The 20,752-nt window shown below is 40.9% G+C and overlaps 4 protein-coding genes and 1 pseudogene across 13 annotated transcripts; 2 read left to right on the top strand and 3 right to left on the bottom strand.

The window, feature by feature from the left end:
• Positions 1-59: 59 nt before the first annotated feature.
• Positions 60-4,126, bottom strand: LOC140781919 (uncharacterized). Of its 6 annotated transcripts, none has more exons than XM_073128245.1 (7): positions 3,940-4,126; positions 3,446-3,826; positions 2,330-3,368; positions 2,157-2,231; positions 1,817-2,028; positions 1,237-1,460; positions 60-820 (listed from the first exon to the last, which is right to left on the bottom strand). In XM_073128245.1, exons 3-7 carry the CDS (start codon positions 3,282-3,284, stop codon positions 169-171), a joined length of 2,118 nt encoding a protein of 705 aa, XP_072984346.1. In that variant the 5' UTR covers positions 3,285-3,368; positions 3,446-3,826; positions 3,940-4,126; the 3' UTR covers positions 60-168. The 6 variants fall into 6 exon arrangements, with proteins under 6 accessions (XP_072984346.1, XP_072984340.1, XP_072984325.1 ...); XM_073128239.1 differs by having other exon boundaries at positions 2,330-3,379; positions 3,553-3,826; XM_073128224.1 differs by having other exon boundaries at positions 3,553-3,826.
• A 753-nt stretch (positions 4,127-4,879) lies between these two features.
• LOC140781976 (pollen-specific protein C13-like) lies at positions 4,880-7,541 on the bottom strand. Its single transcript, XM_073128293.1, has 2 exons — positions 7,143-7,541; positions 4,880-5,372 (listed from the first exon to the last, which is right to left on the bottom strand). The coding sequence occupies exons 1-2, from the start codon at positions 7,318-7,320 to the stop codon at positions 5,047-5,049; spliced, it is 504 nt and encodes a 167-aa protein (XP_072984394.1). The 5' UTR covers positions 7,321-7,541; the 3' UTR covers positions 4,880-5,046.
• Positions 7,542-8,416: 875 nt separating this feature from the next.
• LOC140781940 (protein SOSEKI 2) lies at positions 8,417-11,363 on the bottom strand. Of its 4 annotated transcripts, none has more exons than XM_073128262.1 (7): positions 11,206-11,355; positions 10,689-10,860; positions 10,295-10,538; positions 10,127-10,196; positions 9,938-10,050; positions 9,156-9,834; positions 8,417-8,912 (listed from the first exon to the last, which is right to left on the bottom strand). In XM_073128262.1, the coding sequence occupies exons 3-7, from the start codon at positions 10,527-10,529 to the stop codon at positions 8,765-8,767; spliced, it is 1,245 nt and encodes a 414-aa protein (XP_072984363.1). In that variant the 5' UTR covers positions 10,530-10,538; positions 10,689-10,860; positions 11,206-11,355; the 3' UTR covers positions 8,417-8,764. The 4 variants fall into 4 exon arrangements, with proteins under 4 accessions (XP_072984363.1, XP_072984368.1, XP_072984373.1 ...); XM_073128267.1 differs by having other exon boundaries at positions 10,295-10,535; XM_073128272.1 differs by having other exon boundaries at positions 8,417-9,083; positions 10,295-10,860; positions 11,206-11,363.
• Positions 11,364-12,704: 1,341 nt separating this feature from the next.
• On the top strand, positions 12,705-14,295 carry LOC140796219 (FCS-Like Zinc finger 6-like; annotated as a pseudogene).
• A 1,596-nt stretch (positions 14,296-15,891) lies between these two features.
• Positions 15,892-20,718, top strand: LOC140787929 (probable protein phosphatase 2C 71). Of its 2 annotated transcripts, none has more exons than XM_073136971.1 (9): positions 15,892-16,246; positions 16,369-17,420; positions 17,826-17,887; positions 18,158-18,227; positions 19,328-19,415; positions 19,678-19,847; positions 19,951-20,094; positions 20,184-20,312; positions 20,391-20,718. In XM_073136971.1, exons 1-9 carry the CDS (start codon positions 16,072-16,074, stop codon positions 20,556-20,558), a joined length of 2,058 nt encoding a protein of 685 aa, XP_072993072.1. In that variant the 5' UTR covers positions 15,892-16,071; the 3' UTR covers positions 20,559-20,718. The 2 variants fall into 2 exon arrangements, with proteins under 2 accessions (XP_072993072.1, XP_072993079.1); XM_073136978.1 differs by having other exon boundaries at positions 15,955-16,242.
• The last annotated feature ends 34 nt before the right edge of the window (positions 20,719-20,752 follow it).

Here is a 20,752-nt window from a genome sequence, read left to right as displayed (position 1 = left end):
CTTTAAAAATAGTCATCTGCCAAAACCACAACTCCAAGAAAAGACATTCTTCTATTAAGTTGCTGCATCCAATGTAAAATGGATCTATTATTTGCTACCTTGAAAAGAGAATCTCACAATGATGGTAATTTACAGAAGCAAGGTTAATGAAGCTAGCTACAAATATTACTACCTGATTCCTACACTGCTATATGCCATGCACGCCATCTCAGTTGCCTGCTTGGCATCTTCATGAACTTTTAGAGACAGCTCCGAGACCCTGGTCAACCTATCGAATAATCTCACTAAGCTTGTCTGTAGGCAACTAAAACTTGTAGCAGTTTCAAGCTTTTCGTACTCGTTATTTTTCAAATCTCCACAATCCTGTGTATTCTCAGAATCTTCCTTCACTTTGTTCTCTTCAACTTGCTGTGCAAACGACTCATGCAGGACAGAGATGACATCTTTAATGGAATTACACAGCTCCTCAGCTGGTACTGACGCCAACCCAGTGAGCCAATTGCTACAGAGAACAAATATAGGTGGAGAAAGGGCTTGGCGAGGTGGGAAGGCTACCTTTCTTCCTTTACGACGTTCTTGGGGTTGCAAGACGCACTTCTGAAGCCAGGAATTGAGGGCCTGCAGATAGGATTTATGGGCTGTCACCCAGTTCTGAAAGCTAGAAGCAAAGCAGTCCATCTCATTACATAGGAGCACCATAGCCTGTCTGCGGGATTCACTTGCCGGTGCTGCTGATGAGCTTTTCACATGGTACGCTAAAGAGATTGTGATAAATTGTGCATGGTGACATTCAAGCATAGCCTTCCACATCCTGATTAACCTGCAAATGCTATATAAATTGAGTTCGCATGAAGTACAAACAAGATGTCCCCTATTAAGATATAGTTCCTACTAAATAAGATTCAAAAATTTCAATCAAGACCACAATGGAGCGTTGCTATGGTATTAGCAGATGATCATGTTCTCTGAATAAAAGTAGAATAAGTATTCTAAACCAAATGATCCAATTTCTAAAGTCCCAATTATCAAAGTCATTTTATCCCCAGTAGCGAAGAGTTGAATACTATTTCTGATTAGAAATAAAGAAATTAATGAACTGTAACAGATATGTGATGTCATTCTCCGGATAGCTGGTGGATTGCTTAAACCAAATCAACTTAGATTCCGTCTCATTACTAGAATTTGTGCTATGCACTTCAGAAATAGAATTTCTGGCAAATAACACTAGTAACGTACCCTTGAAGGAGCTCGACAATTTGTGGTTGCAACTCCTCATCTCTCAATTTCTCAATTCTCTTTGATACTGAATCAACTGCTTGAATGGCAACACATACTCGTGAATGCAGATCCTTGACAACTGCTCGGGTTTTATCAATCACCTGTGCATTTAAATCTTGTGCAAATTGGTGTCTGAGCTGGCTGCACTTCTGATCATAGGCCTTCCTGATGTACTCACTAGCCTGTATAAATTAAGAGCATGTTAAATAAATTAAAAAGGGATAGTGAGTCTGATAGAAATCTAGAAGCTCAAAAGTAAAATCGACGAATTGGGCGATTGTCTTTTATACAATCTAATAATAAAAAATAAATGTACCCAATGATATGCATAAACTTAAAAGTAAAGCCAGCACATCTTAGATAAAAAAACTTGCCAAACTAAAGCAAAAAACCAAATTTTGCTAAGCAGATGAAGTAGCATTGTTTCTTCAAAAAAAGGGAAAATATGTATGAAATCAGACAAATAACAAGACTTCAAAAAGTATATCATGGATTCACAAAATTTTAAATAAGATCACAATGCATAGGAGATAAGTACCTTAATTTCATCATACAGTTTTCTCTCCCATGCATACAGCCTATCCAATGCAGAAGAATGGCTTCCTGAAAGCATGGAAAATTCTTCAATAAAATCACTACTGTCACCACAATCATCTGCTTCAGTCAATGTAAGAGGGTTCTTGGATGATGATGATAGAGATGAGATTGAACGATTCCAAGTGATAACCTTTTTGACATGCGAGGTAGATTCTACAGAGAATCAAAATATTAGATATTGAAAAAAAGAAAGTACAGAAGAAACTTTATATCAATTAAGTCAAATAATTCATGACACGTTTGCTTTCCAAATTTTACTCCGGATCAACCAACAAACATACCCAGTCTAGTGGCAATCTTCCCCTTGCAGCAGACTGCTTGAAAGACTTCAAGAAAACTAGAATTGGGCGATTTTCCTGTAGAACCAAGACTTTGTAAATAAATTCAATTGGAAGATTTAAAAGCAAAGAAGATCAGATAACATGAAGTATAATTTATTCACTGCAAAGATCACCTTCCATATCAGAGCAGACATTAAGCCTGATCTTGTTAGTCTCAAGCATTCTTGATGCCTCATTGCCTGCTTCTGATGCCCTGAGAAACCGATGTTCGATGTCCTTCATGCTGGAGAGAAAATCCTTTGCCCTGTGAGTGATGAACTCAGAAGCATCCTCCCTTTCTGCACATAGTTCTTTCTCCAAGTCATCCTTCTCTATCTTTGATTCGTGAAGTTCAGACGCGGCAATTCTAGTTAAAGCGTCAACCAATCCGTCAACACTACGATGCTTAGAAGTCAGCTGTTTAGCCTCATCTTTTTCATCGATGATACTAGGGCTAATATTATTCATTTTTGGCTCCTCTTTCATCTCATAGGACCTTGTCATTTCTGCTTCAATTAAAGGGACTACTTCTACTTCTCTTAATTGTTTCAAACCCTTCATCCTACTATAGTTTAAGCTCAGGCCACTTTCACCATTATGCGAAACAACACTGCAAGTTCCATCGGTAGGATCAAAGAAGTCCCACGAGGAACTTATAACTGGAGGTAATGGTGGAGATGGCAGCCCAAAGCCGAGAGATTCTTGTTCAACAAAATGTGCAGCCGATGGATTGATTGTAACTGTTACAGCACCACCTCCTGTTGTCCTCATGTAATTCATGGAAAATGGACTCGCTCCATGAAATGGGGAGTCTACATGCTCCACGATGTGGGGAGGTGATGGCGATGCATAAGAGGAAGGCGACGGGGACTTGTCTACTTCCGAAGTCGAAAGCGACGACTCTAACAAGAGCTCAGACTCTGTGAATCTTCTTAGAGCAGTACCTACACTACGAAGGGATCGGATATATGATAGATGAGCCGCCGACAAGGCATATCTCGCATCTACTGCTTGCTTTATGTACTGAATACGCTCTTTGCAGAAAACCAGAGCTTCATCATTGGTAAGTTTGGAGCCTGAGGAACCCATCGAGATCCTACATTCCACAAACTTGTCTATAGTCTAGAGAATAGTATTGTGCCCAAACATTGTAAAAGGTAATGGGTTTCCTTCCTGTATTAAATCTGTATCAGGCCATGGACTTAGAGAAGCATAATGATACCCATAGAAGAGAAAGGTTTATTAAATACCTCTTAAATCTCTACTCCACATCAAGATGTGAGCTAGTTTGCAGATTAATCAAAAGCCAAGGTAAAAGAGAAAGAACACTAATTTGACAGCGGAGAAAAGGAGTTACCTTTCTCCGCTCCAAAGCTCTTGGGGTCTCCCAGAAGCTTAGAAGACAACTCAAATCAGCAAGGAACCCTGAAAGCTCATCAAAGGACCCCACAAATCAATCGAGTTGTCACCCCTAAGTTCCTTTTTGACCACTGCCAGACCCGTACTCTCCACAAACTCCGGCGACCTACAAGAGAACCCCACGAGAATCTTGCGTGAAGGTGGTAACTTTCAGTTATCTTCCTCCTTTCTTTATCTATCTCCTCTAACACCAACATAAAGGTGCAGCCTTTCTTTGAGTAAAATGGAGGAATTAGCCGTTAGGACATGAGGAAAGCAAGAAAGAAAGGAGATACGACAAAGCGGGAGGAATCACAATACACGAAGACTAGGGGGGGTGGGCTACCTCGAGATATGTGAAGTCTAAATATTTGGTGGTCTCTCTGCTTCAGTGCTCTGCATCTTCTGTAGCTCCCTGCTGCCATTTTGCTTTCTTTAATAACTCTGCACTGTACTGCACAGGTGATTCGCTTTTCGTTCCAAAGCGTTAAAAAAGAGGGAGGAAGGGATAATAAGACCATCAGCTAATTTATTGCAGGAGTGGCGGTAGGAGATAAAGGAATGCTGCAATCTCTCAGTCGTTGGTCCCTGACCTTGGGGGATATGAGATGGGCGTGGTCTCGTAAAGTTGTTCTACTACTTTCTTAGGGCTAGATTGGTACTTTCAGTTAACTGCAACATCGATGTTGTTTTGAGAAAGTTGTAAACTGGCTTTATCAGTTCATTATTAGTAAAACCACCTAAATCCACCTTTTCAGGAGCTATAGTTGTAGGATCGGAGACATCTTATTATTGATCGTGTACATGAAGATCCAAACCCAACACAACTATTATTTCGGCAACGCGCCAACACACTGCTGACAAGAGGCATCGAACGTCACGAGCATTCACAACAGAAGTTATTCTTTCATAACAAAAGAACAAACAGAAATGAACATGCGGCTGGGAAGAAAATGGCCAATTAATGACAAGGGCTGAGCTCGACCACCAGAGCAACCTGGAAGACATTCAACTTATACACTATGAACCCACTAGTCACCATAGATTGTCCATGGGCTTGGGCTTGGGCTTGGGCTTGGGCATGCTTCCTTTTGGTCCTATTTAGAGATCATATATGGTCCCAAGCAATTTCAGTAGCTAAGCCCATTGAGTTGAGGCTCTCAGTGTGAGTTCAGTAGAAATAATATGTAACGTATACCAATTAGTTCATAGTGCTCCAGAATATCAAATTAGGAGTATAGGTCCACGTTAATTTGATTGCGGAACATGGTCACAAAGCAACCCAGTGAAATCATAATCAATATCTTTTAAGCCTCAACTTCAAATGTCATACCAAGTACTAGCCACAAGTAGGGGCTGTAAGCCACTACGACGATAGATAAATAAGGTATCTGAACAATAGGAGAGTAAACATTGCGGAGATTGAAACCTAGATCAGTAGCAAGACCATCTCTTAGACTTCATTTTCCTCGTACATCTTAAGCAGTTGGGCACATCCTGCCACGGGAGTGTCCTTCTGGAAGCCCAAGGCATTTGCAAACCTGAAGTCAGTTGCAATGCCATTGTTGCGAGTCAAGAATACACGTGCTCTCTCACGGCCCTTGACCAATGATGCACATCCGCTGTCTGCGCTGCTGATGAGCACAGACTCACAAATCTCATTCTCGTGCTCCTTGGCTATAAGAATATTGTAGGTGCCAGTGTGGTCAGTCACGCCATTGTAACTGCCTGTTTTTGCACCGGAGGTTTTCGATCTGCATTCAACTGAAACCTTAGCACCTGCAAATACAAAATAATCACATACTTGAGATAGTAAATATGTACAAAAAGAATTGAAATAATAATGGCCATGCAGCGATCTGCATCTCATGTGAAGAAATACAACCCAAACCATCATTAAAAGTATAGATATAGATAGTGTACATATTGGATTACCTCAGCTGTGCACTATAAAAGCCAATTTGTACCGAAAATTTGTGAGGATGCAGCAGAACTATTATTTCCCTACAAGTGGCTATATTTGTAAAACGTGTATCAGAGTTTCCCATTTTCTTTCTTTGCATCCAAGAACTAAGTGCATAAGAATTGGATTGACAAAAATAAGTAGATAAATTTCTCAATCCACCACTCTTTCCATATAGACCTATAACACTAGAATTTGCTTAATCATATTTTAGCTAGTACATGCGTTGGAAGTATGGTCTAGCCTTCCAACTGACTAGCAGTATGGTTCTCATCTTGGATGAGAATTTGACTCAAATCTGTATAACGTGTTACAGATATCTTATATAACATAAGATTCATTTGAGTATCTTATGGCAACAGTTAATATATTAGCTATCATGTTCCGACCTTTACAGCAATACCATTAATATTTTAAGTGGTAGAATAGGATAAAATCAGATAAGGCCCTAGAGTAAGTATTATGTTAACAGACATCAATATCTTGGCCAAAGATTGTAGAAAATTTTCAGATCCTGATATTAGAATACCTTTGCAGACCTATAAAACCTTAATCTATCAAAATATATATTATCCTAGCTCATCAAACTACCAAACCTGAGGAGAACAACAGATCCTCCATTAAACAAAATAACAAATTACCAAACTACTACGAATTTCTGTGAAGACAGAAAGGGCAACCAACTCAATTGCTTCCAATTGTTGGATACAACATTGACTCAAACCAACATAACAAGATCGCCCAGTAGTAAATTGGTAACAGTTGGTGAGACTAGTTCATGTCCAGAAGACTGTAACATATTTCTTAGTTATTGTTGCATGCACCAAATAGCAGATCTCTTTGACCTCACTCAATAATCAATGAACAATGCTTAAGGTACCATAAATTATTTTTCATTGACTAGGAATTCCAACCCTAGGATAACTGTAAACAAGCAACAACATTTTTGCGGTAAGTGATCTAAAAAAACGAAGAAAAAAATATTTCGCAGTACATAATGAGGTACCCAAGCATAGTACTCTGATCAATATAAATCAGCATCTCGATAACATTTAGTAACCTATGTCACAATCATATGCACATAATGAATAATGCTTAATATGCAATCTCATGATGCAAGATTGCTTACACGCACTAAAATACCCATCGATCGAAGCTCCAATATATTCAAATAGGGGCGTCCGCATTCACATTTTTACTATGTCTATCGAATATAACATTTCGCAAGTTTAACATCAAGAATCTTGTGATTTTACCCGATCATTCCATGCAAAAAAATTTAATATATCATCAAATTTTAACAACCTGAACATGATCTGTACAGCACTAAACTAACTATTGCAAACTTTTAGGGCTTAAAGTATCCTTCGATCGCTTCCCAACCACATTTTACCGAATAATATCTAAAAACAAAATTCTACAAGCCCGTAATCCATGAACTACACGACATTCCCATAGATCCACCAATCTCGCCCGGTCCAGGTCAAATGGCCGGTATCATCCACGGTCTAAATCTAGCGGCCCAAAGAACAAACGAGATCCAAGATCGAGTAGCCAAGAAGGCGGCGGAGGGGTGGTAAACTCACCGGCAATGTAGGTGGTAGCGGGCGTCTCGAACCCCGCACGGCACGTGTCACAGAAGACGCGGCCCTGGACGACGAAGCCCTGCTTGAGGTCACGCGCTTCGCTAACGTGCGCCGAGATGGCGCAGAGCACCACCACGACGGCGGCGGCGAGGATAGCCGGGATCTGGCCCCTCTCCATGGCCGGGACGAAGGAAGTCGAGAGAGAGAGAGAGAGACAGACAGAGGCGGGTGACGGGAATCTAGAAAGAGGGTGATGGGAACAGCGAGTAATGGGAGTTCATTGAGTGGGGTTGAGTTTTATAACTTCGATGAGATTATGGTCACCGCAGGTGACAATTAGTTTGGATCGTGCGATAGTTTGGTCCATTGAGGACTGAGGAGGTTGGTTTAGCAAATGGAAAGTTGGAACTGAGGAGGTAACTAGACACGAAGGTGATTGGATCTGAATTGAAATGGCAATAGCTGGCGTCGGTGGCAGAATCACATGGGAGGCGTATGGGATAAGAGTAACCGGTATGATTACCGCTCATCACGCGGAATTATGAGTAACGAGTGAAGTGGAAGCGAGAGTATCGGCGGGGAATTAAAGAGTTGGCTTCAGAAACACGTCACCAAATTACATTTTTAAAAAAAAAAATTCATTCTAAATCAATCTCAGAATTATTATTATTATTTGATAAAGAAGACAATTATAATACGGACGCAAAATAGTATTATAAATACATCAAGTACCTAAAAAAGTGGCATTTGTATCAAGTGGGAATATAATCAATCTAGAAAGAAGTAAATGCTCCTGTTCTAAATTAGTTTTTCTAAATAAGTGAGAAAAGGAAACAAGATTTGTAAAAAGAGATCTGAGAATTAGTTTGATTGCCCATTGTTTAGTACTTTTTATTGGAATTAAATGAAAGAAAAAGGAAAATTGCATATATGATATGTAATCACAGATAGGTCAAAAGAATATTTGGGAATGGAGACCCTTACTTTCCGTAGTCTAGAATGTATTCCAAGAGACTTCAACAAGTAACATGTTGATATAAACTATATTAACCTATGGACTCTCACTAGTTGATGATCAAGATCGATATATCGAAGTTTCGGATCGTGCACCGCCACCATGTCACGTGAATCCGATATAAATTAGTTCTGGGCCAGGCCGAACCCGATTACGTCCGGATCCCAATTAGGCTTACCAGGCCCAACCCGATAATGCTCGGATCCGAGTTGGGCTAGCAAGGCCCAATGCTATGTTTGAGCTACTTGCCAATGAAATATGAGAAGACAATGACTGCATAAAACTCCCAGAATTAACATAGCCCTGCCCAGTACTGTATCTATTGCAGATATGGTGCAGGATGACAGAATCTACCATGGATTCCAACAAGATCTCTTTTTAGCGAGGAAGCTTTAATTCCATGCAGGCCCAATCCCAACTGTCCTCCACACTGGTGTCAGTTCCATAAAGTCAAACAACACTAGTACACTTATCACTTATTATATATTCTTAAAAGAGAGAGAGAGAAAGATAGGCCTACCAATCTATATGCCTGACCCACTACAACCTCACCTACAAATTAATAAAAGACAACAGTTAGAAAAAGATGTGCATTAACTCATTGGGATCACTTCTTCGGCTGCTGCTGCTGCTGCTGCTGCTGTTGCTGTAGCTTCCCAGAGGACTTCTTTCTGCCAGGAATACACTTCCCTCTCACTCCTACTCTCTCCTCCTCAGTCTCCACCATCCCTTCACCAATTGCGAGTCTTGAGCTCCTGTTCATATTTTACATCACATCAACCATTAAATCCTCCGTAGAGAGTTTTTATTTCTCTAATACTTCAACAAGTAAACCACTTGACTAAACGTAACTTGGTATGTTACCATAACGAGGAAAATGTGAGCAGAACCATTGGTTGTGGCATATGTCACGTCTAAGGTTTTAACTGGAATTAGATATGTACTATTACTATTTGTTTAGCCAATAAAGAAGAGAAAGGGGGAAGAGGAGTGAGTACCTTTCTTCGTTGTAAGAGTTGGATTTCTTAAGGGAGGGCTCTGGTGGACCCCTACTGCCCTCCACGATGCTCCCACTAAAGTACTCCTTATCCTCCACCGGGAGGTGACGGAACCGAGGGTTCTCCGCCACGCCTCGCAACTCGTCCTCCTCCAGAGCCCGACTGGCGAGTCGACTCACCACACCGCGGTGCAACCCTCCGCTCTTCCTCCCACCGCCAAGTGGCGACCCAACGGCTGTGGCTGGGCGGCCCTTGACAGCACCTGACCCGCACGTGATGAACTGGAGCAGGACCGAGTTCCGAGTCGAGCCTGGTTCACCCACCGAGTCGCCATCCTCGAAGCGCAGGATCGGTGCGGTCGCCGCGGTGGGCTTATCCGAGGAGGAAGAGGAGGGAGGCGAGGCGTCTTCCTCCATGGAGAGCTCCATTGGACGGTGGTGGTTGGCCCGAGCCTTTCCCGGGTTCTTGACTCGTTCGATCCCCTCCATCGAAGCGCCCCGTGAGAGGGGGCTCCTTGAGGTGCCGTTATTCGCGGTATAGTTACTGCCGTTGTCATCCTGCTCTTCTTCAATTGTGTCATGTTCATCAACTTCTTCCATTTCTTCTTCGTCGTCGGCCTCTGCGTATTGCTTGTGGGTGGCGGATAGCGTTTTGGATACCCGAAGGTGTTGGAACCGCTCTGAATTCCGGAATCAACTAATATAATGTAAGTGATAATATGCAGAAAAACCCAAAAATAAATTAAAAATAAATGGCGAGGAAAATGGAGTAAGTGGGGTGACCGGAACAGCCCGCAATGATCTCGGAGCCCTTGAGGACGTACTCTGCGCCGTCCGATGGGTAGATCACGTCGTTCTCGGACAAGTCGTTCCACACGTACCCATTCTTATAGCTCCTTCGTTCACATATAAAACTTCTTCACATAAGAGAACATCTTACGATAACACCCTGGGAAGTTAGATTTTTTTTACCTCTTACAAGACCAGGAAAACAGAGCAGGCATGCCTTTGCCTCTAAGAAGAGTAAGTCTATCCATCACATCTATTTAACACAAAACCACCAAAAACTTCACAAAATTAGTGCAGAGAGAGAGAGAGAGAGAGAAGATAATAAAGAAATGAACATAGAAAAATCTTAACCTTTGAGGCGAAGGTGTTGATTTGGGAGGTGAGGGAGCTCCATGAAATGGGGGTGCTCCAACTGCCCATTTCTACTAAGGTAGTACACGACTTGAACTTTTCTCAAAGGCCTTGTAAACTTTTGCTGTTGTTGGTGGTGGTGATAGCCTGCCCTTACTCGATCTGGACTTGTCTCCCTACTACTTAGCCTTCTCCTCCCACCATTAGCTTCCATCTCCACTACACTAACCACCATAAACTTCTACTAGAAAAAGGAGAGAAGAGGATGGAATGGGAAAAGAAAGGAGATGAGAAGAAAAGGTTAGGCAGAGGAAAAGGTTGGTTGCTGTAAAAAATAGGCAAGACAAGGTAAGACAGGGGGATGGGGCAGAGACAGAGAATAGAATCCACGTACAAATTAAGTCTCCATCCCAATCCTTTCCTCTGTGTGTGTGTGTTTGTCTCTATCTCGCTCTTTTTATAGCAATGGATGCATGGGATAAACTGGGTTTAGGGTCGCCACTGCAGTATCTCATACAGTCTGAGCTTGGCCAGTGCAATATGGTGTGCTGAGCTTTGACATAGAGCTGGGTAATATGAGTATTTGGTTAGTGGTAGCCCAGCTAGCTATAGTCGAGTCTAGTCCATTGTTTGTGTGACATATTTGAGTACATTACGAAATCATAACGCAGTATCACTAAAAAATTTATACCACTGCAGACCATCATAAAGGTTAAATCTATAATATTATTTTCATGTACTTAGATCCTTTCTCACTGTAGACCCTTTTCTTCATCTTATGATCGAGCTCCGATGGCTATAAATTTAACTCTAACCAAAGTTGCTCAAATTAAACGTTTGAAGAAAGCATAAGAAACTATTTCTCCATTCAAATCTTTAGGATGCATAAAGAGATGAAGTAGATCACCTGCCTATATATATAAATGCGATGGGAATAATGCTCCTGCCTAGGGGAACGAATATTAATGGATGGGGGGCAAAGACAGGAGGAGAGGAGACTAGCGAGGCATCAGACGGCTGACATCGCCACAGGAAATCCACCACCGTGGCATGGGCTCGATCCAAGAGCCTGCACATTTAAAGTTCCATGGGGTGGCATCTCTCTGCTCCTCCATTTAATGTTCGCCATTGCAGAGACCTGTGCACATGGCTGTGAACAACGTAGTACATGTACATGTTTCTCCTTCTCCGTAGTGTGGCCGCGTTGGGTACTTGGGTGGGGTAACTCTTTAGCCTAGCTCCTTTGCTTGCTAGTTCTTGTGTTTTTTATCTCCACTTTGTTATTTTGGTGACTAGTCATTTTCATACGATTGCTTTTGTGTAGTAAAAAAAGGAAAAATATTCAGCTAGCAGTACTGTAGCTCCTCAGGGCTTAATATGCACCTCAGACAATGCTCTGAAAGCTGTAGGGGCCGGAGAGCATAGATGCAAGTTTAATGCAATTATTTTAGATATATATATATTCGTGTGAATAGCTCTACAAAGAGATTAAAAGGGTCAAAAGGATAAGAACCAAGCCACTATTCCTCATGTGAATGGATAAGAGGGGATATTTTACAATGAAATGACAAAGCTCCCAGTTAAAGCAGTTAAAGTAGGAGATAATCTCTTCGTTTCAATCTTTTTAGCTACTTGGCAAGCATTGAGGATAATAGCCTAGATCTCCCTTTTGCAATAATGGAGAATCCCTTGGACTGATGCATGCACCCATGCAACTAAGAATCCAAAGGAAAGTTCGATTCACAAACAGTGAGATTTCGTTCACATGCATAATGGAATGGTGGAAGACCGACCAATATTCCAATGCGGAGGAAGAAGACATGTATAACGCGATAAAGGAGATGACATCGGAGAAACATTAGATGCGACTCCAATGGCGTTAGATTCATGATGCTTAGCTATACTAAGTGAAGGAAAGAAACAAACGAGAGTTGGAAACCCAACGAGAAACGAAAACTGCTCGATCGTAGGGTCAGAAAGGCAAAGAGTGGACACTTTGGATCCTGTGCTCCTCCTCCTTCCTGCTGCTAAATATAACCCTTTGATGTGACCACCTCGAAGACCTATGCACGTTACCCAACTCACAATTCCTCTGTTAATGTTAAAACTTGTATATATAGATATATTTCTATTTACCACGCCAGTGTATACTGTATACTGTATACTGTATACTTCATAGTATAAAAGAATGGACAAGTTGGACGTGATCTTTGTTATATATGCAGACGGACAGGATTTCTTGCGGGAATCACGAGGTTCATTCGCATCGATAATACTGGGACGGGAACTGCTTTCTGGTCAACTGGGGACCTGGGGGATATGATAAGCTTTTTCCGACTGTATCCGGTTCGAATCCGACGCCGCGAATGCATAAACGTGGCGAGATGTAATTCGTTAAGAAAACTATAATGTGGAGGATGAAGTGGACAGGGAGAGGTTAGGAGGGAATCCAACCAACGGTGCAGATTCCTCCTTTCCTCGTCTGTCTCTCTCTCTCCTGCACCCCCCCTACTACCTCCTCCCTCTCGAATCCCGTCATCGTCTTCCTCTCCCCTATAGCCCACGCGAGAGAGAGAGAGAGAGAGGGAGGAGAAGGATGCTTCTCGGGAAAAGGCCTCGGGCCCCAATGCGGAGGACGACGAGCATGACGGAGTTCTCCGCAGGGGATCTCGCGGAGGAGGCGGCCGCGATCGGTGACGAGTCCCGCCGCCAGAGGGATCGGAGGGAGGCGGGGAAGAGGCCGCCGAGGAGCATCCAGATGAGGAGCGAGAACAACCTCGCCGCCATGTTGGAGACGGCGCAATTCCTTAGGGCTTGCGGCCTCTGCAAGCGTCGCCTTGGCCCAGGACTCGATGCTTTCATTTATAGGTATGGATTCAAATATAGTAAAAAGGTGTTTCCTTTTTTGTTTGATTTGATATGTTATGATCCAATTTGATGTTAGGATTGCAGGAATTTGGAACTTTCTTAGATATGGAAATTCTTCGCTCTTTAGTGTTTGTTGTATATTTTCTTCAATTCTTATCATGCCATTGTTTATATTATCTCTCAATTTTAAATATCTTGGTAGGATAGTTGCTATTTATTTAATGCCTATAACACTTGTTATTGCACAAAAGAAAGAGCAATATATAGATGGATAAAGGTGATTCCAAATATCTGGCACTTGATGGAATAAATTTTGATTATGTATCAGAGTGTTGGTTGGAATTTGTTGAAGTTTATGATGATTGAACGCAAAGGCAGGACTTGAAGAACATTGGGTTGGCTAAGGCCAGAAAACATTATTATAAGAACAAGCAAGCAAGGAAGATTCATGAGGCTGGTCAGTTTGGTCATGACAAAATGCACTGGGTAGTTGTTGTTTCAATCACAGACCAAAGTCAAAGAGATGGATTAATGCGTATGTATGTCATCCCATTGCGTGATTCGTCGATATAATTGATCTTTGAATTGCTTTTGCTCTCTAGTTTAGCTAGTACTTTCAAATTGAGTCTCATTTCAGCATTCCTTTTGAATTGTTATTGCTCTCAATTGCTCTTGGATTCTTTTTCCCAGCTATCAAACTTTGTGAAAGCATACCTCAATAAAAATAGTCCATGCCATTCTTAACCTCCTGGTTTCATCTTGCAGGGGTGAAATTGCATTCTGTAGCCTCGAGTGTCGGCAGGATCTCATGAACCAAGATGAGAAGGAAGAGAAGTGCTCCACTCCCTGACATCCATGAGACCTGATGTTCCCTTAGTAACTGCCGGATCTGAAGTTAATCGTAGCAATGAAACAGTTGCTGCTGCTTAGATTGAGCAGGGTATTCCTTACTGCAAGTATTACATGTATTCGTATGTATAAACCTGGAGGCAAAATAAACTAGATGTATCTATTGTTTTAGTTGTCCAGAATAGCATAGCATCACTCAGTCAATCCTGATGCTATTATTGCATTAACATGTATCTTCTTGGCAATGAGAGGAAATACAAGATCTCTATGGCCCAACTCCTTAATCTTGAGCTTTAGTTAATTCTGAATGCCTCTCAGACTAGAAAAGTTTGTTGGATTTGTCATCTGCTCTTTTGTCTTATCATCTGCTCTTTTGTCTTATAGCCACTTTTCTCCATTAATTGCATGACCAAGTTCTTCTGTACTGTGCTTCATCCCAAGGAATTAAATGGAATTGTAGTATATGTATGTTTCTATAAAGGCTTGTATTCTGATAAAGAAAGGTCGATCATTTTTCCCTTTGCTTCTAGGTTGGGGAGTTTGTTCTCCTTGCATGAAGTGCTCCATGAAAAGCACTGAATTGATCCTTTTGTCTTCTGGACCTCCCAGTTTGAGAGGTCCCACTATGAAGATGCCCACCAGAAAAAAAAAGTTCTTACTTTATCTCCATCTCTTTATCTAGAAGCCTGATTTTGTCAAGTTGCTCTCCTACTTTCCGAGCTCCATTCTCTATCAAATAGCCCATTTCATTGTGATTCTCAATTTTATTTTGTTATATAGTAAAACTAAGAGATGGAGATTTGAGTAAGAATCTATTAAAGAGTCAATCAGAGGGAAGTGGAGCTTGGCATCTATTGGAAATGTAGGGGGGGAGAGAGAGAGAGAGAAAGTGATTGACAACGGGAAAAGGGGATGATTCCAAAGGGTTATTTTCTTGCTCTCTTTTAGGATACTCAAATTACAAACTTTAAACTTCGAAAATGAGTAGAATTTAACTCTTTTTATATCCTAATGCTCTATGGCATTATTGAACACGAGATAAGGAGGACAAAATGCAAGTGGGGGTTGGATAGAATTTGGTGTCTAATTATTTCTTGCAGGTGCAGGGTCCCCCCCGGCAAAATAATAAGAACCTGCAATATAATCTAATAAATACTCATCTCGTGTCTGTTAGCTGTTATTATTTATGATGGCAAGATATATATTGCATCACTATTATTCTAGAGAGACCATTTCAAAGATGATAAAAGTCTTATTCCACAGTAAGCGATACTAATACTATTGGATAACAAAGCTCAAATCGATGTTAAAGTATTTAAAACTAGATTCTGTGAATAAAATAGAAGTTAAAGAGTCCAAAATGGAAGCCTGAAAGTGGCTTTTGGATAGAATAATAAATAGTTGCTCGCTTTCAAGAAGATGAAGCGGATGAGAAACACATGGTTTTTGGATAAACTAACTTTCTCCCAGGCATTGCAAAATTCGTGCCCTTCTTGTTTCGAGATAAAGACTTGGGAATTATCAATGACTCAAATCTATTATCGATTAGAAAGGTGAAGTCAACGACCCAAATGAATTGCAGTAATTAAGAGTTGCGTTATAAAATAGGGGCAAATTTTACTCTACCATTACAAAATACAGAACGTATCTAGATCCACTTAAATTGGGGAAACACGAGGAAGGTTCTTTTTGCACATATACCCCTGAATGATTGAATATTTACAAACGAGAGTTTTTTTATTGGCAATAAGACTAGAAAATATAATTAGTGATATGCAAATAAACCCAAAAAAATATAAACACTTTTGGAGGGGTATACAAGTAAAAGAATTTAGAAAGCACCTGAATATCTTCCATCTCCACAGGACCACCAGCGAATCGCGTTTCGTGACACGTGTCCAACCTCATCGTTATCCTCTCCCTCTCCTCTCCTCTCCTTCCCCACTCCTCCTCTGCTGCCACCGAGCAAACTTGCTTAACGTAGCAATCTCTCTCTCACACACACACTCTCTCTCTCCGAAACACTAGCTCGGTACCTCCACCCTCTCGCTCCGCCGTTGATGGCGGAGATACCCTTGGCCGGCCTCGTCGATCTCCGCCTCTCCGTCGCCTCTTACAAGCTCGCCCCCCCTGCGCCGCCTCCGCTCACCGTGCGCTGCCAAATCTGTCCGAAGCCAAGACCATCGCCTTCCCACGCCATCTCTCGCCCCGCCCTCGAACTCTGCTCCACTGTTGGTACTCAAAATTACACTCTTACCCACCATTATTTCTATTTTTGAACCATATGGATTGGATCTTGGTGTCCTTGCTGCTGTTGTTGTTGCTCATTGATCGTGTTGTCGTGGTGGTTTCGGCAGAGTGCTCCGACGGCAGCGTCGTATACCAGTTCTGCGATGCCGCGGAGTTGACGCGGGAGGTCGAGAGCAGGGTTTCCGAGAAGGATTTGGATGGAGATTTCGGTGAAATCGATCAACAAAGGGTGGAAAGATTCGATCTTGGAACAGAGGGGTTGATGGCTGTGGGCGGTGAGGAGGAGGAGAAGAAAGAGAAAGTTGGCATCTTGGTGATGGAGAGACCAGAAGGAGAGGTCGCAGTAGCAAAAGATGGAGGATTGAATAAGTCTTTGGAGGACCAACAAAAGGATAACACTAAATGTACTGTAATAACCGCTGATATGGAGAATTCTGGTTCATTGGTAGAGGAAACTGAAAGAAGTGGGGGTTTAGATAGTCATCGGTCAGTGCAACCTACGACTGTGGACATTGGGAATTTTCCACCAGAAAACGTGTCAGTGGAATTCCTGGATAATGGTAGGGAAGCTAGTGGTACTCCACAAATGAAAGATTCAACCTTGGGTTTGAGTGATCCGGAAAAGTCAGAAGACCCAATTGATTTCCAGGAAATGGAACCGAGTTTCAATGCGGACATTGAGAATAGAAGTGACTCAAGTCATGGAAGTCCCCTTGTTGAAGGGTCTCTGTCACAAACAAATATTGTTCAGGAATTAGTCGATCAGCTTGTAGAAGCCTCTGTTGTTGAACCATCAACATATCAAAGTAGTGACCCACATATGGGAGTGGATTCGGGAGTGGATTTGATCGGTGAGGTACTTGTGGAAGTGGGGAGTTCAAACATGGATATTGAGGAGAAGGAAATGTCGAGCAATGGTATTCCCCTTGTTGAAGAACCTTTATCATCTGGTGATCTTAGTGGTATCCAAGAATGTGCCAAGGAGATAACAGAAGCCTTGGTTGATGAAGGAGAGGAAACAGAAGGGAAGATTTCTGAAGATGCTATTTCTTCAGATATCACTGCTGCATCAGATCTTGGCTTTCCGGCGAATTCGGAATCAAGTACATCCATTTTAGAAGATCAAGCTGAAGAGGATAGTGAGCAGAACTCGATTATGGTATGTTTTAATTTCAGTTGTATGTTTTACATGTGATGTGCTTTTCTTTTCGTTCTTCCTCTCTCTCTTTTGTCTTCCTTATATCAGTTTGAAATCGTACTATTTCCTACCAGATTCTTTATTTCATTGGAGATCTCAAAATACATTAGTCAGAAGGAATCTTCAGCATTTACAGCTTATGCAATTAAAAACAAATTTCATTAAGCTTTTTGTAAATAGAATGGGAAATGTAATGTGAAGATTGTGAAGGAAAAAAAAACATACGGAACATCACCATGTCTTGTTAATAATACTACGTGAAACTTTTTGTGGAAGGATAAGCTTGGTTTGCTTCCTTAGCTTATTCCTTAAGTACTTTCTTCTTTCTTATGGACGGTTGATGTTAGAGCTTCTGGTAATTTGTAGGAACAAATTAGTGAAGGGGCGGAACAGAGTAATGAAAGCAGTGAGGGTGAAAGTCCCAACAGGTACCTTTTGTTCTATTCATTATGACTTCCAAGTGGTTTACAATGATGGTATTATAAGCAATAGATGATGTAACATCTACTGACTAGCCCATGGGAATGTGCTTGAATATCTTTACTGCACTTGAATTTGCTCCATAATTCTTCGTCTTCTTTTACTTATCTACTCTGATATCAAATTAATGAGAATAATTTACATGTGTCTAGTGCTCTTTTGCTGTTAGCGAGCTATCTTTCAATCAATTAGTTTTTCAATGTGTGATTTTTATCCAGGGTGACTCCTGTGTCAATACCGACGCTTTGCTTAGCTTCAGGTGCTGCAATTTTACCTCACCCTTCAAAGGTACTCCTGCTAGTCTTATAGTTTTACTGCGATCATTCTTATCCTGTCATGCAGAAATGGAAATACAATTTTACTGCTTTCAATTTCAGTTGTGAAGAATCATTCGACATGCCCTTTTTGTATTTGGAAACTTGTGTTATGAAATTGTATTAATAATGTATTTTTCTGCCTATTTTATTTTGTATTGTCAAGTATCACTTTTAATGTCTTCCTACCTGTTATCCCTATAAGTTGGAGAATTTTTCAAAAAAGAACAGACATCTCTAATATACCTGTAGAAAAGCTTAGTGCTTCACTAGTTTGTCCCCAATTCTTGCAGTCTTTGTAAGACATTGTGCTATTTTCTTGACAGCTGGATTGAAATTTTTGATTCACTCGAAATAATGTATATAGAGTTCCATTAACAGGCCCTTTTGTCTCTACTTTAGTACGTGGAATGTTAACTTGAGTTTGAATAATGATATGATAGAACTCTAATGATCCAATGGTCGAATCTTTGAGGAACAGGGAAAAAAATAGGAATCAACGACACGAAAACTTTGCTATATTTGTTATAACTTACTCTCTTCCTTATCGGTAAGATAGTGTGTTATCATTCTTCAAAGAGGTATAATTGGAAATATCATGCTTGCAAATTTGACCTCATAACAGGTCTTATTTACTACTAATCAACTGGAACTTTAGTACCTGTTGGCTATTTGATCAGTTGTGTTACCTTTATGTCTGATGACATCTAGAGCACTTACTTTGGATGTTCTTCTCAATCACAAGAGAGTCTCATGAGTTATGGTCTTCCATGTTACACCTGCTTTTCCTGATGTTTGTATGATCTTTCCTGATTTACATGCAAGAACTTCACAACGCTGAGGAAATTGTATTTCGAATTCACTAAAATTTCTTTGGATCATTTTGACCAATGCTAAAAATGTCAACTTTAAGCAAACTGCTACTGTTCACATTATGCATTATGCCATATCATGGAGTTATATATATTTGAGCTCTTCATCTTTCCAACTTATATATATGTAACAAAAATTAATTGTTTTTCTTACACCTTAAATTTTTTTTCCAGAGTTAGTAATACAGAATAATAATTTCAGGCATTGACAGGTGGGGAAGATGCATATTTTGTGGCATGTAACAACTGGTTAGGTGTAGCAGATGGAGTTGGTCAGTGGTCTCTTGAAGGTATTTTCTTTCTGAAGGAATGTATTAATTATGGTTTGCTTCACCTTTGAATGCCATAACATCAAGTGTTGGATTGCCTGGAGCAAATGTCTTGCCTTCTTACAACATCTTCTAGATGCTCTCTGGAAACAAATAAATTTTAGTTGTTATTTAACTTGTCGTTAGATAATTCGTGCAGTTTATTATGGCAAAATGCTTTTGGTTGTGCTTATTAGAATCTGCTGCTGCTTCTAAAGCTGATGATAATGATGAATCTCCACAGGAATCAATGCGGGGTTGTATGCGAGAGAACTAATGGAGAACTGCGACAAATTTGTTTCGGAGAATAAAGGAGTTCCAGGATCTAAACCTGCCCAAGTTCTCTGTCATGGTGCTGCTGAAGCAAACTCTCCCGGGTCATCCACTGTTTTAGTTGCCCATTTTGATGGCCAGGTATATATGTCATCAAGAATTTGTGACTGATGACTTCTGCATCAAGCTTTGTTTGCCTTCCCTCAGTAGATTAATTTAAATACTCACTGTCAATGGCACATAGGTTCTTCATGTAGCTAACATTGGGGACTCTGGATTCCTTGTGATAAGAAATGGCACAGTTTTTAAAAGATCCACCGCTATGGTCTATGGCTTCAATTTTCCACTTCAAATTGAAAGGGGGGATGATCCCTCAAAGTTCATACAGGTACAAACAGTTACGATCCTACTGGTTAATAATTCATTATGTATGAGTGCAAGTTTGAGTTGATTGAATTGCTGTCTTCAACCTCCCAGACTTACACTATTGATCTAGAAGAGGGAGACGTAATTGTAACAGCAACAGACGGCCTCTTTGACAACATTTATGAGCAGGAGATAGCTGCCATAGTTTCCAAGTCATGCGAAGCTAGCTTCAAACCTACAGTAAGTTTAACTCTCCACTTAAAGTATTTGTAGGTCTACTCTAAGTTCATTCTCTTACATGTTTATGGTATCAACCAGGAAATTGCGGAGTTCCTGGCAACGAGGGCACAGGAGGTCGGCAGATCGGGATCAGCGAGGAGTCCATTTGCTGATGCGGCTCTTGCAGCTGGATACCTAAACTTCTCAGGAGGCAAACTAGACGATGTAACCGTGGTCGTCTCCATTGTCCAGAACTCCAACTTATAGCTTCATGAATCTTTCTTTATGTACTCTACTCTCTCTCAAAACAAAGAAAAAGAATCTTTCTTTCTTTTACAGAAGGAATGTGATGACTTTGAAGAACACGTTATAATCATGTAAGTTATTTTGTGAACTATACTTACAATTTTTGGTTGTTCTCTAAAAATTGATCATTTTGTTTCAGTGCTAATAGAGAATAT

This window comes from Typha latifolia, chromosome 1 (assembly GCF_019914945.1).
Source record: "Typha latifolia isolate L0001 chromosome 1, TyphaL0001v2, whole genome shotgun sequence".
NCBI classification, from domain to species: domain Eukaryota; kingdom Viridiplantae; phylum Streptophyta; class Magnoliopsida; order Poales; family Typhaceae; genus Typha; species Typha latifolia.
The sequence above is the reverse complement of the archived record's forward strand: the minus strand, read 5'-3'. Positions and strand labels throughout refer to the sequence as shown.

What these genes read in the sequence shown, in the direction of transcription:
- LOC140781919 (XM_073128245.1), bottom strand. Translation starts at nt 3,284, where the DNA reads ATGGGTTCCTCAGGCTCCAAACTTACCAATGATGAAGCTCTGGTTTTC. An exon ending in AACTGTATGATGAAATTAAG is followed by an intron (nt 1,461 to 1,816) that starts GTACTTATCTCC and finishes TAATTTATACAG; the next exon opens with GCTAGTGAGTACATCAGGAA. An exon ending in ATTGTCGAGCTCCTTCAAGG is followed by an intron (nt 821 to 1,236) that starts GTACGTTACTAG and finishes TAGCATTTGCAG; the next exon opens with GTTAATCAGGATGTGGAAGG.
- LOC140781976 (XM_073128293.1), bottom strand. Translation starts at nt 7,320, where the DNA reads ATGGAGAGGGGCCAGATCCCGGCTATCCTCGCCGCCGCCGTCGTGGTG. An exon ending in CGCTACCACCTACATTGCCG is followed by an intron (nt 5,373 to 7,142) that starts GTGAGTTTACCA and finishes TTGTATTTGCAG; the next exon opens with GTGCTAAGGTTTCAGTTGAA.
- LOC140781940 (XM_073128262.1), bottom strand. Translation starts at nt 10,529, where the DNA reads ATGGTGGTTAGTGTAGTGGAGATGGAAGCTAATGGTGGGAGGAGAAGG. An exon ending in TCAACACCTTCGCCTCAAAG is followed by an intron (nt 10,197 to 10,294) that starts GTTAAGATTTTT and finishes TGTGTTAAATAG; the next exon opens with ATGTGATGGATAGACTTACT. An exon ending in GATCATTGCGGGCTGTTCCG is followed by an intron (nt 9,835 to 9,937) that starts GTCACCCCACTT and finishes TCCGGAATTCAG; the next exon opens with AGCGGTTCCAACACCTTCGG.
- LOC140787929 (XM_073136971.1), top strand. Translation starts at nt 16,072, where the DNA reads ATGGCGGAGATACCCTTGGCCGGCCTCGTCGATCTCCGCCTCTCCGTC. An exon ending in TGGTCAGTGGTCTCTTGAAG is followed by an intron (nt 19,416 to 19,677) that starts GTATTTTCTTTC and finishes GAATCTCCACAG; the next exon opens with GAATCAATGCGGGGTTGTAT. An exon ending in TTGCCCATTTTGATGGCCAG is followed by an intron (nt 19,848 to 19,950) that starts GTATATATGTCA and finishes AATGGCACATAG; the next exon opens with GTTCTTCATGTAGCTAACAT.